Here is a 14,821-nt window from a genome sequence, read left to right on the forward strand (position 1 = left end):
AAGAATGACAAACTGTCTACAACACCTGAAATTCAAAGGAATAATTAATCATCTGCAGTGCAAAAGAATCACCCAGTGAATCAGAATGACAATTTTTGTTAAACTAACATACGAAAATCCATTCTTTTCTTAGCATTGGCAGAACAGACAATCCTTCTATAACAGCATCTCCGAATTACTTTAAACACACTATGAATGCGTTTCAGTATGGAACATAAAATTGGTGAATATTGAGCTAGTTCAGAAATATTTTCAGACTACTACTGAAAAATTTATCCATGGACATCACTGGGAAAGCATTGCCAAACTGAAATATTAACAATATTAACATGGTATTACAACTTTAAGAGGACAATATTGAACTCTTCAACAGTAGGAATAGCTTGCACTTTCCTGCAGTCCTTGACTTCCTAAGTTAGAAAAACTTCACGAGTTAGAAATCAGCTACCAGACAAACTTGTATTTCAGCTTGCAAGAAAAGCAAATCAACTAAACTATGCAAGAAAAAGTCAAGAAATTGACTGCTGAAAAATCACAATGCTTAGACTGAACCCTCAGAAGTGATTATATATCCAATGAGCAGACTAACAATCTTTATTTTTTTTATTCTGAACTGACTGGGACTTACTAGCAAACAACATTCAGGACACTGGCATAGTCCTCTGCATACAACCCGTTTCACTTCTAAAAAAAACTTATTTCCTTATCCAACCAATTCTATCAACAGAATCCCTGGTCCACCATGGATGCTTATACCTACAGAATGACAATAAATCGAAAGGTAACAGATCAATTTTGGAATATTACAACTGAAATAAACCAACCACAGTTCAATCTGAAACTACAGCCTACAAAATGCAACATATTGTTTACCAGTATCATCAAAAACAGAACCTGAATTAGAATTGCTCTGTGGTTCCCAAATTTAAGTCTATCAGACATCAGAAAACAGAACTTTTTGAAATATGAGATATTAAGGGCATTGGCTTTTTAAATCTGAGCACAGCGATATGACAACAGGGAAAGTCTTCGTTTTAAATGAAGAACAATAAAGGATGAAAAGCTTTACTGAAACAGGTGGTTCTACCTTGACAGACTGGAGATACAGTAGCTTCAGTTATGTTTACATAAAATTTAAAGAAAGCAAAAGAAGATGTTAAGAGAATTAGTTGTTCTGACAATTCATCTAATCTATCAGAAACATAATTCAAACAAACAATATATTGTCTGCTGCTTTCCCTTGAGCTCCCCACATTTTTGGGTATACTGACAGTTCCTGCATAATTTCAACAGGATGTCAGTTTTTGTATTAGAAAACCTTCCACTGGGAAACTTTCATACTCTTTCCCTCCCTCCAAACTCTAAGCATTTCCCATACCACACTAAGAAATGGATCCACCATATGCAAGACCACAGATTCCACAGTGCTGCCATCAACATGAACATTTGAATCTGCAAGAAAGTTTCCAGGACTGGAAAATACAAAGATAAACTGCCCTAAACTCATTTAATATACTTAAGAATCCCACAACTTTGAATTACAGCTGAAGCATAACATAAGATATTTATACCTGGTTGTGCTTCACTAAATGGAGCCCAAAAAGGCCCAGGTCCAGCAAGAGGTCGTTCATTATTCCCTCCGCTGGGATGGCGGTTGTGCTTCCTCCATGTATGTGGAGAGGTTGGTGGGGATTGCTGTGGTGAAACAACTGGAGATGTGGACTCCTAATAAAACAAAGGAACCTTTTAAGTTTTTTACTAAATGACTAAATACACAAAAGCCTATCTAAAACCATTATTTCTAGGAACAACCATCACTGCAGTTAAAGTCTCATTTTAGAGAGTGAAAATTTTAGTACTTATTAAAATGAGGGAACAGGAGAACTCAGATACAGTATGACTGCAACTGGACAGGTTCACTTCAAACAACATCATCTAATATATTTTTAACTCAGCATTCTTAGAACAACAGCAATGCCAAGTTAAACGACTTAGCTACAAAGGAAGCTAGATTATGAGACTCACTTTCACTTGTGATAAAAGTTACATTTGAACCCAGGTCTCAAAAGAAAAGATTACTTACTGTACAACTTATTATCATACCTAATTTTCATCAAGTGATTCACAATCAGTTACTTTCATTTAAAAAAACAAACCAGAATTAAACATTGGGGGGAAAAAAAAAAATCACTAGACAGGCCACTTTTTTTTTTTAATATGCAAAAACATAGATGTAATTTTTTCAAAGAATGATGCCATCTAGAATATACTTCTCTGCTGTACAAATTACAAGGTAGTTTTGCCCTGATGTATAGGATCAAGCTTCTGTCTAATCCTATATTGTACTATGTTCTCCCTGAACAGGTAGGAAAACAGGATCACACGTGCAATTTCCACCTGGAACCAGTTCTCATGAGACATTCAGATGGCCAGATTAATTCCATTTCAAATAAAATACAAAGGAAAAATCATTTATACTGTACAAAGTGAAGTATTTATACAGTAGAAAGTAATTTCCTCCCTATATCTAGATCTTTTGAAATTCCTGTTTGCCAGATCTCCCAATTTGAACTAAATTGTATTAGTGAAAACAAGTACAAGAAAGAAAAGCTTGAAATCCGAGTTTCCTGAAAAGTAAAATCAAAGCTAAAAATCTCAAAATCTGTTTCAGCAATAGACAAAAAACCCCAGAAGTTTGGTAGTCTATGTTAGCAACTTAACATACTATCAAGTACCAACAACCAGACTGACTGTAGGCTTCCACATGATTCCCAAAACTGAACTGGTTTACTTTGCCAAATATCAAAGGTCATTGTGCTTCTTAATCAATATTACATCTGCAAAATTCTAAAAGTCAGTAAGGAAGTGCCATAAACAAGCTTTTCTCCAAGCAAGGTACATACTAAAACTACATGCATCCCAACAAAAAAGTTTTATGGCCATGACTGGTTACTTTTTAATGTATTGATGTAAACTTCCACCTTTTTTCCAATCTGAATTTCCTACTTCCCAGTATAGAGGGCCAGCCTGGTTGATTCTGCAACCGAGATGTTTTCTGAAAGTTCTGACCATTGAGTCAGATTTCCTTAAGTAAGTTCCTAGGCCACAAGATTTTGAACTTTCCATTCAAAGCATTTAAACGATGCCCATGTGTAATGGCAAAGAGTATTACAAAGTGGCTGGGAGCAGTACCAATTCACTTCAAGTTTTAATTCAGGGACCAGCTGAATGCACAAAGTCACTGTTTTTCCACAGTACCTCCACTAGTTCAAGATTTTTTTGTTGCAGTTACATGCCTTTCTGAAATTTGCCTGAAGATTCCTCATCTTAGCATCTTACTTGACAAGAAATTTATTTTAGATAACAATACATTCTTACCCTTACAAGTACATGGGGGCAAGAGGGGAAAGAGTCAGGGTATCCAGAGTGCCACTTGCAGGCTGGAAGCTAGAACTGAGGTTGAATGGTTAAGTCTGCTTAGCATAATACAACAGGAGAACCATGATGATGCATCACTGAAATCAATGACAAGCTTCCTCTTCCATTGGCTTTTATGCAAGTCATATTTTATCAAAAAAGATTTGAAGGATGTTTAAGTTTTTACACAAAATACCATGAGTAAACCTACGGAAAGCTATGCTTGGTCACAGACACTATTCATTTACTTCAGTACTCTTACTCTGGTAAGTCAGATGGTCCAGAAAGACACAGAAGAAAACCTGAGGCAGACAAATGTATAATAGTCTACCTAAAGGAAACCACTCACTACTTCTAGTAACTGCATGTGAACATTAAAACTCTTGACACATAGTCCTCATGAAGCAGCCTTGCCCTAATGAAGCTGACAACTCTAACTATTCAGTAAGCCTCCGTCTAACGTTTGGCCTTATGCTCAAGGTATAGGAAAAGATTGTAATTATGATCCCCAACTTCAATTCTTCCAAATGTTTACTTTGCATGCGGTTCATGTGATTCTGTAAAGCGTGTAATAATGGGAATCAGATCATCAGAAGTACAAGCACAATAAATAATTTTGTTCTCAATGTTTCAGTCAACATTATATCAGAATGCTGAACATTTACAGATTTCCCACAATTGATTTGGAGCTTCAGCTTACAGACTCCAAAATTATTAAACAGCAAAAGCACATCACCAACTCTGATGTCAAAAAGCTTCTGAAAGAGGGACAAGCCACATCTTCAGCTTTACTATCATTATAAGAATCATATTCCCAAAACAATTTAAACCAAATTTAGATGGCTTTACTGTGGCACCATCTTTCCCTTGTGCAATCCCTGTCACTCACATATACCATTCATGGCATTCATTGACCTAGCTTACTAGAAGCTTATGAGAGCTAAACTCCCTGACTTTTTTTTTTTGCACGTGTAAAGAAGGAAGATGTAAGCCAGAAAGACTAGGGAGGAGGCAGGACTGTAGAAACATTGACCCTCATGCAAAAGTAGTCATGGGAAAACACAGTGAATAGGGATTTACTGAAACTGCAATTACATACAGGCTCATTTACCCCTTATAGATAAGTTAACATCAACCATGTATCTGCCTCAGCAGTGAGTTAGAAGTTGTCATTTTCATGTACTCATGCCTAGAAAACATGGCTTGTTGTCCAAAGTTTCCACTTCAATTTTGCATTAAGCTTCACCCTTTAGTAAACAGAGGCAGTATATTCATTAGAACCACATCTGTTTCTCAACAACAACATACACTCTCATAAACTCTCAAAACACTCTCAGTTTATGAGATTGTATGTTGCAGCTGAGGAAGTAGGGTTGTTCACTTTCATCTGTCCAATCTATTAATAAAAGAAACTAATTTTGAAAGCCTGAAATATCCAGGATCAGATTTTTCTGAGTATTAGGGTACAGAACCTAACTTAACTGCTCTTCAAAATCTTAACATGCAACAACTACAACAGTTTGCCTATCTGGCAATTAGCCAAACAGCAATTTTGAATTTCACCAATTTTAACATACTTTACCCACCTAATCTCTTTGGGAGCTTTGACAATTTTACTCATCATCTGCATACTGTAGTTGATGTATCATTGATTAGATCAGCTACTGTTAAAAACTTATTTTGACAAACTGTTTTAGCACTTTCAATGCAATTACATTTAAACATTTAACATGCTAGCTTTTAACTTCTCTCCAAACAAACCTCAATAAAAATCATAGCAATTACAACGTTCTGGTTTTTACTATCTTAAGACATTTATTTTTCTTCTTAACATTATTCCAGAAAACAGATCTAAATAAAAGCATATTGACATAAATAGTTAATAACTATTTAACATTTTCATGTTAAATCAAACTGTTGAGAACATTATTCTCAATAACTAATAAAAAATAAGGTTATAGCTAACAGGCAAAAATTAAGTAATCCACCTTAATTTTTTAAAAAAATCACATTAAAAAAAGCTGTAAAAAAGCATGATGTTTGTCAAACTGTAATTACAAAACCAAGACACTATGAAGGACTCGGAACTTGGACTTTTCAGGACTGACAAGCAGTTACTAAAAATAGCATGTTAATTAAAAAAAAGGTGATATAACATACGGCTCTAAAAGAAGAGCCTTAGTGAAGATAAGTCAAACAAACTGGCGTTAGGCAACACAATACTGTGCTAAAGCAACCCTGGAGGGATCTCAACCTCAAAAGGGCATTGCAAGCATACATGAGTCAAATGAGATTATAAACCTTTTCCTGGATCTCACACCTCAGGCCAGAAGAAAGCCTCCTAAGGAGAATTCCAGAGACAATGAAGCCAGACATGGTATCCGAAGGGTAGCTCTAAGGGTGTTGTGATCCAGGTCCTGATACCACACAGCCTGCATAAGAGTCAGGGAACAGATCCATCATGAAGAAAGATTATACTAGAGATGGTAATTGCATTGTAGAACCCATGTTTTTGTAATCAACTAGCATTCATACTGAAAAATAAAATAGTTTAAGGTTCAATGGGAACTTCTCCACATGCAGCACTACACTTTTTTAGAGAGGGGGTGTGTGGTTCAGCCAATTACAAACTTATTAGTCTAACCTCAACAGTTTGAAAGGTTTTAGACTAGGTTTCAAAGAAAATAATAATTAAAAACAGAGACAAATGGAAAAGGGGTCAATCAGCATGGGAAATTTTACTTAAGTTGGCTGTTACTATTTTTGTGATTTTTCTGAACAAAGGAACTGCACTACATTTAGTCTGAACCTCAGCATACTTCACTGGGGTGCCATACAAGATAACTCCAACAATGTGGAGATTAATAGAATCTAAGGTACAAAAGAATGGGCTACAGAAGGAGCAAACCTGGACTGTATTAGAATGGGAACTATGGGATTGAAGGGAAGTTTCTAATAATGCTCCTGGAATGACTGATTTGGCAATGACCTAATTTGATACTTTAGGTAACTGATTATGCACACTAAATAGCATGCTGATGATTTCTGACAACAAATGTAAAGAGGCAGATGGATGGATTCCTTTCAGGACATAGGTAACAGTACACTATCAAGTTTTAAAATATAAAATACAGTTTTTTGCATAGTGGAAATTAATACCAAAGTGCATAATGAGAACCAATCAGCTGAAAACAGAAGACTGGATGCACAGGTCAACTATCTGACACTACAATACATAAAATATGACAGATTTGCTTTATTCACAGCTTCTATCTCATATGAGATGAGATATATCAAGCAGAAGTAGGGGAGTACCCTACTACAAAATAGTATTAATACTGGTGAGATCTCATTTGGAAGAAGAAATAGAAATCTAGTAAAATATTTTCAATAAAAACAAATTCAAATTGGATCAAAGGCAGAGAAGGTTTATGAGGATTACTGATAACTACTTCATGAGATGAAACTGAGACTACTGATTGTTTTGCCAAGCAAAACAAAGCTAAGGGGGGATACAATGGTTTTCTAGTAAATACTTGCAGCGTTCTGCAGCAAATACTAAGGACAAAGCTGTTAAAAGAACAGGTATTACCTGATCCGAGTAAAGTTAAGTGGGAATTCCCACCATATTTCCACAAATATTCCATTATATTCCTATGAAGGCTCTGGAATAGTTTTCCCCAACATGGCCAGTGTGGATAAAGGGTTGTGATTTCAAGACACAACACTGGTTATTTTTTAAAAACTCATTATCTAATACAATTTCTCATGGTAACAGAGGGTTAGACTCAATGACACAAGAGGTCTTTTCTGTGCTCCTAAACAATTTATTTAATACCAGATATATTTTACCTGGAATTACCTGTTCAATCTACAAAACAGAAGCAAACAGAAACAGACTGCTGGCAAAACCTTAAGAGAAAGTCACACAACTTTTCGCATAGTTAAAAAAAGTTGAAATGATCAAATTTTGACTGCTACAGGTGCCAAATTTGAACTGTCCCCTCCTAAAGCTGCACTGATATGCCAATAAATCAATATAATCTAGAGTGCCAGTATTATGCTTAATGCACACCTAAGTAGATAAGTACCTTCAGTTTTATCTTTTATTTTCACCTGGATATAGCAAGGTTCAGCCTATGAGCATTTGCCAGATGCATGTTTTTCAGCTGTTAGATCCTCAACATCTACTGAATCTAGCCACCCCCCCTTCCTGAAAGAGGTGGCAAGCCAGGTGGAAGTATCATAAAGCAATACCTGATCAACACCTGGATCACACTTAAAGACATTGGAAAAAGTATTTGCTTTTTGGCTTTAACAACAAAACACAAAACATCCAAAGGCAATATATAACAGACTGATATTGAGAACATTTAGTTACTTGTAAGCTACTTTCAAAGATAGAAAATACTTCCTAACCTCAACACTGCTGCTGCTTCTAAGAAGTTGTTTTCAGTACATTTGTCTTACTCCTTTAAAAAAAAAACAAAAGTCAAGCCAAAAAAACTTCCATCTACAATGACAGCTCCTAGTTCTACTAGGTGGATTTCTTTTAAAAAAAGCACAAGAACACAACAGAAGCTAGATTCTCAAGATTGGCCTAAATTAATATTTTTTGGTAGCACAGCTGCTACTACCAAGATATAGAGGTATGTATATACACCGTGGTTAACATACCTATGTCAACAAAAGTGCTTGTATACGTCACATTATCAGCAGAAGTGTTCAAATCTGCTTGGCCTCTATTATTCAGGAAGAAGAAATTATGCCAGCAGAAAAAAAGTATTTTCCCCCAATTTTTTATCTCTACTAGGATGTGCAGTCAACATGCCATCTAGTGAGTAAAGGCATCTTTTATTATTTGGCTTGACTCCTAGAATCAGTTCTGCAGCTTCCATGACAGCTAGGTGTGACTTCAGTCACCTTCTATTAACACTAACAATATTAAAAAGATATAAATTTCTGGCCAATGCTGCATTTACATAACACTTAGCCATTATAAACTAAAAATGCAACCACAAAAATGGCTAGAGATAGAAAAAGGGTATTGCTGAACTTAGCTCAAGTTTACTTTAAAAGACGACCTCATTTACAGCTACTCTTTGGAAACACAACCTGATTGCCATTTCCTGATGCCCTGCCTCCAAGTGAAGCTCGTTGAGGGGAAGTGCCACAATAATGCGTTGATAAAGAAATAATTTTAGCTAGGACATTTCAGTAGACAATATTCTAAGTGAAATTCTTTTACATAAATTATTTGTAATTATAAGATATTAACCTATGCATGACAAATCTCACCAATATGGAAAGCTGCACAGGAATGAACCCAGTTTTTAAAGATGACGATTAAGATATTATTTGTATGAAATCATAAGATATTTCAGCCGGAGTATTTTATGAAATCAATGTATTTTGAAGTGCCAGGCATATTATCAAAGCCAGTCAACAGTTTAAGAAAAAAAACAAACAAAAAAACCCCAAACCCAAAAAAAACCCCAACAGATACTCCATTAGTGAGTTTGGTAACAGCTACATGACAGGCTCTAAGAGTGAAATATCCAAGCTTTGACACTTAAATTCCTCCAGAAAGAACAATGATCCCTAGGAAAATGACATGCTGTAATTTACTTCTCAGACTTCAGCTCTTCTTATCCTCATCCCTGAAAGAGGTGGCACACATCTGAACCTCTTTCTACTTTGTATAAATCTGAGTGGTATCTCCAGGTAGACAACTGGATCAGCAATTTCTACAAAAACATGGATAAAAGCTGTATCTGCCTTTTGGAAAATAACCCAGTTAGAGTATTTATGTGGTTAAGCGATAAACCTGGGTTCAAGCCCCTTTCTCAAATTATTTCTAACACGGTGTCCATACCAATAAATATTAGACTGGGACAAGAAGGCTGCTTGAATGGATTCACTGTAGAGTCAGAAATGTAGAATCAGCCACAGAAAATGCAATTTTACAATAGGGTGCAAAATCAGGCAGTACTTCTCTGATGTCCTAGACCATGAATACAGCTTAAAACTGCTGGACTCACTGCTGTGTTGTCTGTTATATTTGCTCCAAGTCTGTTTTCTGGGCCAGATCTCTCAAAGGACTTATGCACAGAGTTTATTCTGATGATCCTATACAGACTTGTGCAAAAGAGAGATACCAAGCTGCTTCTATCAGCCAAGATGAAGAAATGAAATTTGGATGCTTATACATCTTTGTGAATATGTGGCTTCTTTATCCAGAACTTGAAGACCTCAAACACCAGGGTTTTTTTTGTTAAAGTTACACCAGTACAGATTCCTGTATCAGATTATAGCTGTTCACTAAATAAACTCAACACCATGACGGAAGCCTACAAACACTATTTCAACCAAACTAAAAGCCCATCATCAGATCAAGGAGATGTGCAATTGTTGATTTTGTCATGAAGCGCTTAGGACTCTCTCAAACACACCTATGCAAAACTAGACAACAACAAGCTATCTTCAGATCTGCTGCCAGCCCTCCTTTCGTTACAGTCCTCATCTTCAGTTTGGGAGAAAGGAAGTGGCAGCCAAACATTGATTATGGATGGCCTCTGCTAATTTGCTTTTTCTTTACATTGGATCAGTCTGGGCTATTCCCAGAGAGATTAATAAATGTTTATGAGCGACTCCTTGATTCCCAGAGAGATTAAGGAATGTTTGCAAGTTCCTCGATTCCTTACAAAATATGTCCCAAAAAGAGCATACCATGGGGAATAAAACAGGTCTTTCAACAGTTATGCACCGACATGCATACACCCAGCAAAATTTAGTGTTTCTACTCGGTGTTCTTGCTTGTAGAAAATAATCAGAAAAGACTTCCCTATGGAAAGAGAATGTAAAGACTATGAAAAACAAGGAATTATGGAGGCGCAGAGTTGTAAGCCTTTACAGTTTTCATTTATTCAGATATCCTGTAGCTGAAGATGAAAGAACCAGTGAGCAAAAAGAAATCAGTTTTCTCATTATTAGAACACAATAAAAAGCTATGTGAAAACTTCTATTATTTCTGGTTCTTCTTGTCTCTACTTAACAATTAAATAGCTGAACAATAAAATGTAAAGCAGAGAAAAGTAAAAGTGAGATTTTTAAAAAAAGCTTTCTAAATAAAGTATTTCAGATTTAAAGGTATGGGAGCATGCTGAAGGACTAGAAATCCAGTCTTCCATGGCATTCAGTACCACTGTTCCAATGACCAGGAAGCCGATGTGAACTATCTAATAAACAAGGTATTAATATCATAATGATTACAACTTGGTATTTGCTATCATATCTTACACATTGAATTTCTTTTCTGTCTCAATTCTTTGTCCATTACCATCAATATTTTAAACACAGATTATAAAACTTCATAAAAAAAGTATCCTACATGCAAGTATTTCAGAAGCATATGTGGTCTTCATGTAGAATATATATCAGTGGTTTTTTTTTTTCAAAGAAACTATATTGAAAGCAACAAAGCTTAGAAGTCCTATCAAACTGACACTTATGCAGCGAAGTAGTTGTTAAGAGTTCCATTTAATCTTTTAAGTTAACTTACCTGTTGATCAGTTGATGTACGTTGCTGAACTGCATCATGGCTCACAGAGCCTTTTTTGACTTGTATCCTGCCAGGTGGAGGAGGAATCACACCTGAATATGAAGCTGGGTTATCAGCATCTGAAGAATACAAGGCTGTGTGTCTTGATTCTTGTTCATTCTTTGACACAACAAATCTGGGAAGAGGGAGGTCCTTTACTGTTAAAAAAAATAATTGAGCAGGCCATTTACTATACAGAAGTACGATGCTTAAAAATAAAAATGCAGTTCTATTTTGTAGTTAAAATTTCACATGTTCCTCAATTACTGAAACACTGAGATTGCTGCTATAGTCAAGCCAACATCTGCCAGCTGGAAAAAAAGCAAATACCCTTTCTGCATTATACTTCACAATTCTGCTACCCAAGTTCTGCTTTTGGTATACAAAGAGGACTTCACAGAGCTTCCTAACAGTTTTGCACTACAACTCTGCATTAATGCAGTAGCAATCAGATAATCTGGATTTAGCTCATTTTTTTTTTAATTTTGCCAACATTTAATTACTGAAGTGTGGTTTTCAAAATTTATCTACCATTTCTAGCAAATATATAAAATTAGATTCTTCATACAGAATGGTTCATCGGCAAAACAAATACTACAATACGGCAGTATATTTAACATCTTTTAGTGAGCTGATGTCATGTTTATATTTACAACAGATAATATAGTCATCTTGCAAAAATTGCAACTATTGCTTAAACACAGCTGTGTACATCTTTCTAAAATAGAAGTTAGCTGTTTTACTGGGATACAACTGGGAAAATTCCAATATCACCTCCCTTTGTTACAAACACCTATAAAGCAAAGTTTCTACAAAATGCTAGGAAGCCCTTAGCTTTATGTACCATGGTTCAGAGTAGTCTGATACAAAAATGAGGCTATGTAAGTCTTCAGTTTTTCACTGCAAGATTTCTAACATTTTTCTGAATCCCAACCACAACTTTCTTAATGGTCCACTGTGAATAAAAATAAATTGCAAATTTGCTGTACAGCTTACTTGGAAATTATTTTTCCAACACAAAACAAATTTACAAGTATGGCTCAAATCTAATTTCTCTTGCTGACTGCTTACTTCGATTCCTTTTGGTACTGAAAATGAGTCAGTGGTACTACCAACTGTATTAAAATATGAGATGAAATTGCATACAGTTTATTACATAAAAAATTAAACATTAAACTGATTTGTATCTGAAGAGTGTCATTTGAATCCATAGTATTCAACAACTATGTATCCACAGACATCTTTATGTATCCAGTACTAAACAACAACACTCCACTAAGAACATAAATTCTTGATTTAAGCCTCTGTCACTGAGCACAATTCAACATGCCAAATAGCTTTCATCACAGTGAAAGAGCATGCAACACAGCCTCTTTGCTAAATTTGTGGTTACCCATCATGTGGAAACACTGTTAAAGCAATTCCTGATGCCTGCCTTGTTCCTAGATGCCAATTTTCACATTAGCATTGTATCCCATGTTGCACTAGCAAAGTTTTCACATAGCTAAACAGTGAACTACAGCCAGCCAAAAAGTGAGAAAGTCATTCATACAAGTGAAAATTTGTATGCTTGCAAAACGGGATAACACAGACACTAGAACAGCCAACTGACAGAGGGGAAGTCTATGCAATCAGTTGTTCCAACATGAGGCTTTGGCATGAGGTATCTAGCACTATTTCACAAAATAGTATAGAGGGCTCAGAAGGAACACAAAATATTCTATTGTCTTCTTTAAAAATAAGACTAGATAAATATAGGTTTGTTTTGCTGTACTAATTTACTACATGGAAAATTGAAATCTGTCATTTTTACCTCCATCCTGTCTGTCTACACTACAACATTTGTTACCATTCAGAAATCCCTCAATTATAAATGTGATAGCTGTTCTGAATGGAATTGAATCTTGATATTGAATAAATTAGAAAGTTCTCTGTACTTTTTAGTCCCACATCCTTGTTAGCATTTTCTTCACCAAAAACTGTATTCCATACTTAGAAAATAAACATTACTTTGAAAGAGACGCTGCTCATTAATTTCTCAACTTTTTCCTTCCAGGAAGGAAAATTTCCTGGGACAGCAAAGGAACAACAGATTTAGAGGTTTGTAGCGTAATAACTAAAGCCAGTGTTTTTACTATACTGGACATCCGAGTAATCAAAAAAGCATGTTGTTAACTAAGAATCAATTGGATGGCACTCGTGTTGGATGGACTTAGTACTCAAAATTTGACTGTAGTTTCCACTCAACAACTCACATAAAGCAAGCTTCCTGTCTACTGAAGAGACACACAGTGAACAAAAGAACAAAAGAAACAAGAAGGGGGGGGAGAAAATACCATGATAAAAGAGTGAATAACATTAAGAAAAATCACTGATTAAAACATGCACAGAATGCAGAACTAAAAAGCAGACATCCTAAAATATAAGCTTTAACTAATTTTAGATGTTTTACTTTGAAGAGAGAAAAAGTATATTGTTTAGTTAGGGATGGCTCTAACAGTTCCTTTTCAAGACCTCTTGGAGATGGACTGTGGGCAGAACACAGCTGGCCAGGCTGCTAAACCCCACTTTTCAAAGGAAGGTAACCCAAGCTCAGAATCATTTTGTAAGTCTTCAGCCTGCTGTATTTTAGCTGTTTAGTTAGCTGCTACAACAACACTTGAATCATCCTAGGAGCAGGAACTTCACAGACAGGACTGGAACCACTGCAACCAAGGCAACAGACAACCAAAGCTAAAAACAGTTAGGGTAAAAATAAATGTTCTGTCAATTGTACTTGTTGTATTTAGTAGGTTTGGAGCCAGTTACAGAAAATTATTCCTAGAAGTCCAGAAACCATTACAAGTATCTCTAGTATTGTCATGAATCAAGGAGATGTACTCCATTATAGAAGTCCCAATGGCTGCTAATTTTACAGCAACATTTGATATTTTGGAATGAATCCTGTACCTTCATTTCAGTTCCTTCCTTCAAATTTCTTCTGACTTTTTTTTTAATTAGAAAAGCTCCTTCCAGTTAAGGTATCTTGCATTAAAATAAAACCAAGCATATGAAACCCCTGGAAAAAGCTACATACACAGATTTTAGTCTTTGCCTTCTTCAACAGGCATTTGATGAGAAATCCCACAATTGTTACATCAAGTTCCAGTTCTATCAGATATTAAGAGTCAAAGGTCCCTTTTCCAACTTTCTGATTCTAGGGCATTCTTGCTGAAGCTTTAGATTTGGGAACACTCATCAGGAAAACTAGGGAAATGGTTTATAAACATAGGGTGGCTTGTGAGCAGAAAGGAACTTGTATAGTAGCAAAAAGTTAACTGAAACGATGTATTTTTCCAAAAAGCTACAAAACCCCATGAAAACAGTATATAGTGTTTGTACGAGCCTAGAATAAACATAACTGTAAAAGTATACAAGATGATTCCTTTCTTTTTTATAGCTTTGTCAAATACTTCAGACCTGTCAGATTGTTTTTAATATAGTCTTCTTAACTACTGTGTTTAATCTGTATAATTTAGACACAAAAAACTCCTAAAGCTTTCTTTTAACTACTAGTGCATATATATTATATCATAACATGTATTCTAGACATAAAATCTACTAGGGAAGTCACCTTAATGCAAAGCTGTGCTCCAGATATTTTTAAGTTGCAAGTCGTGTACTACACTGCAAAGGGCTACAGTGGCTTAAAACTCACTACTTCATCTTCCTAGGTCTCTTTTCATCTTACAGAGCAACACTGACATGGATCCACTTATGTCACTCAGAAGGCTACAGTAAAGCCTCATATCAAAACTCTTTCTG

General features: G+C 35.6%; 1 protein-coding gene across 15 annotated transcripts in view; it reads right to left on the bottom strand.

The window, feature by feature from the left end:
- The window catches only part of REPS1 (RALBP1 associated Eps domain containing 1), a 68,290-nt gene that overhangs the window by 35,775 nt on the left and 17,694 nt on the right, over positions 1–14,821 (bottom strand). For 14 of the 15 annotated variants that reach the window (XM_075035825.1, XM_075035833.1, XM_075035836.1 and 11 more), the window contains exons 3-4: positions 10,979–11,175; positions 1,572–1,725 (exon numbers count right to left, since the gene is read on the bottom strand). In XM_075035825.1, coding sequence (XP_074891926.1) covers positions 1,572–1,725; positions 10,979–11,175 — 351 coding nt within the window. Of the gene's footprint in view, positions 1–1,571; positions 1,726–5,718; positions 5,850–10,978; positions 11,176–14,821 lie in introns of those variants that run through there. The other variant, XM_075035839.1, reaches the window with a different exon arrangement.

Source organism: Buteo buteo, chromosome 9, assembly GCF_964188355.1.
Source record: "Buteo buteo chromosome 9, bButBut1.hap1.1, whole genome shotgun sequence".
NCBI classification, from domain to species: Eukaryota; Metazoa; Chordata; class Aves; order Accipitriformes; family Accipitridae; genus Buteo; species Buteo buteo.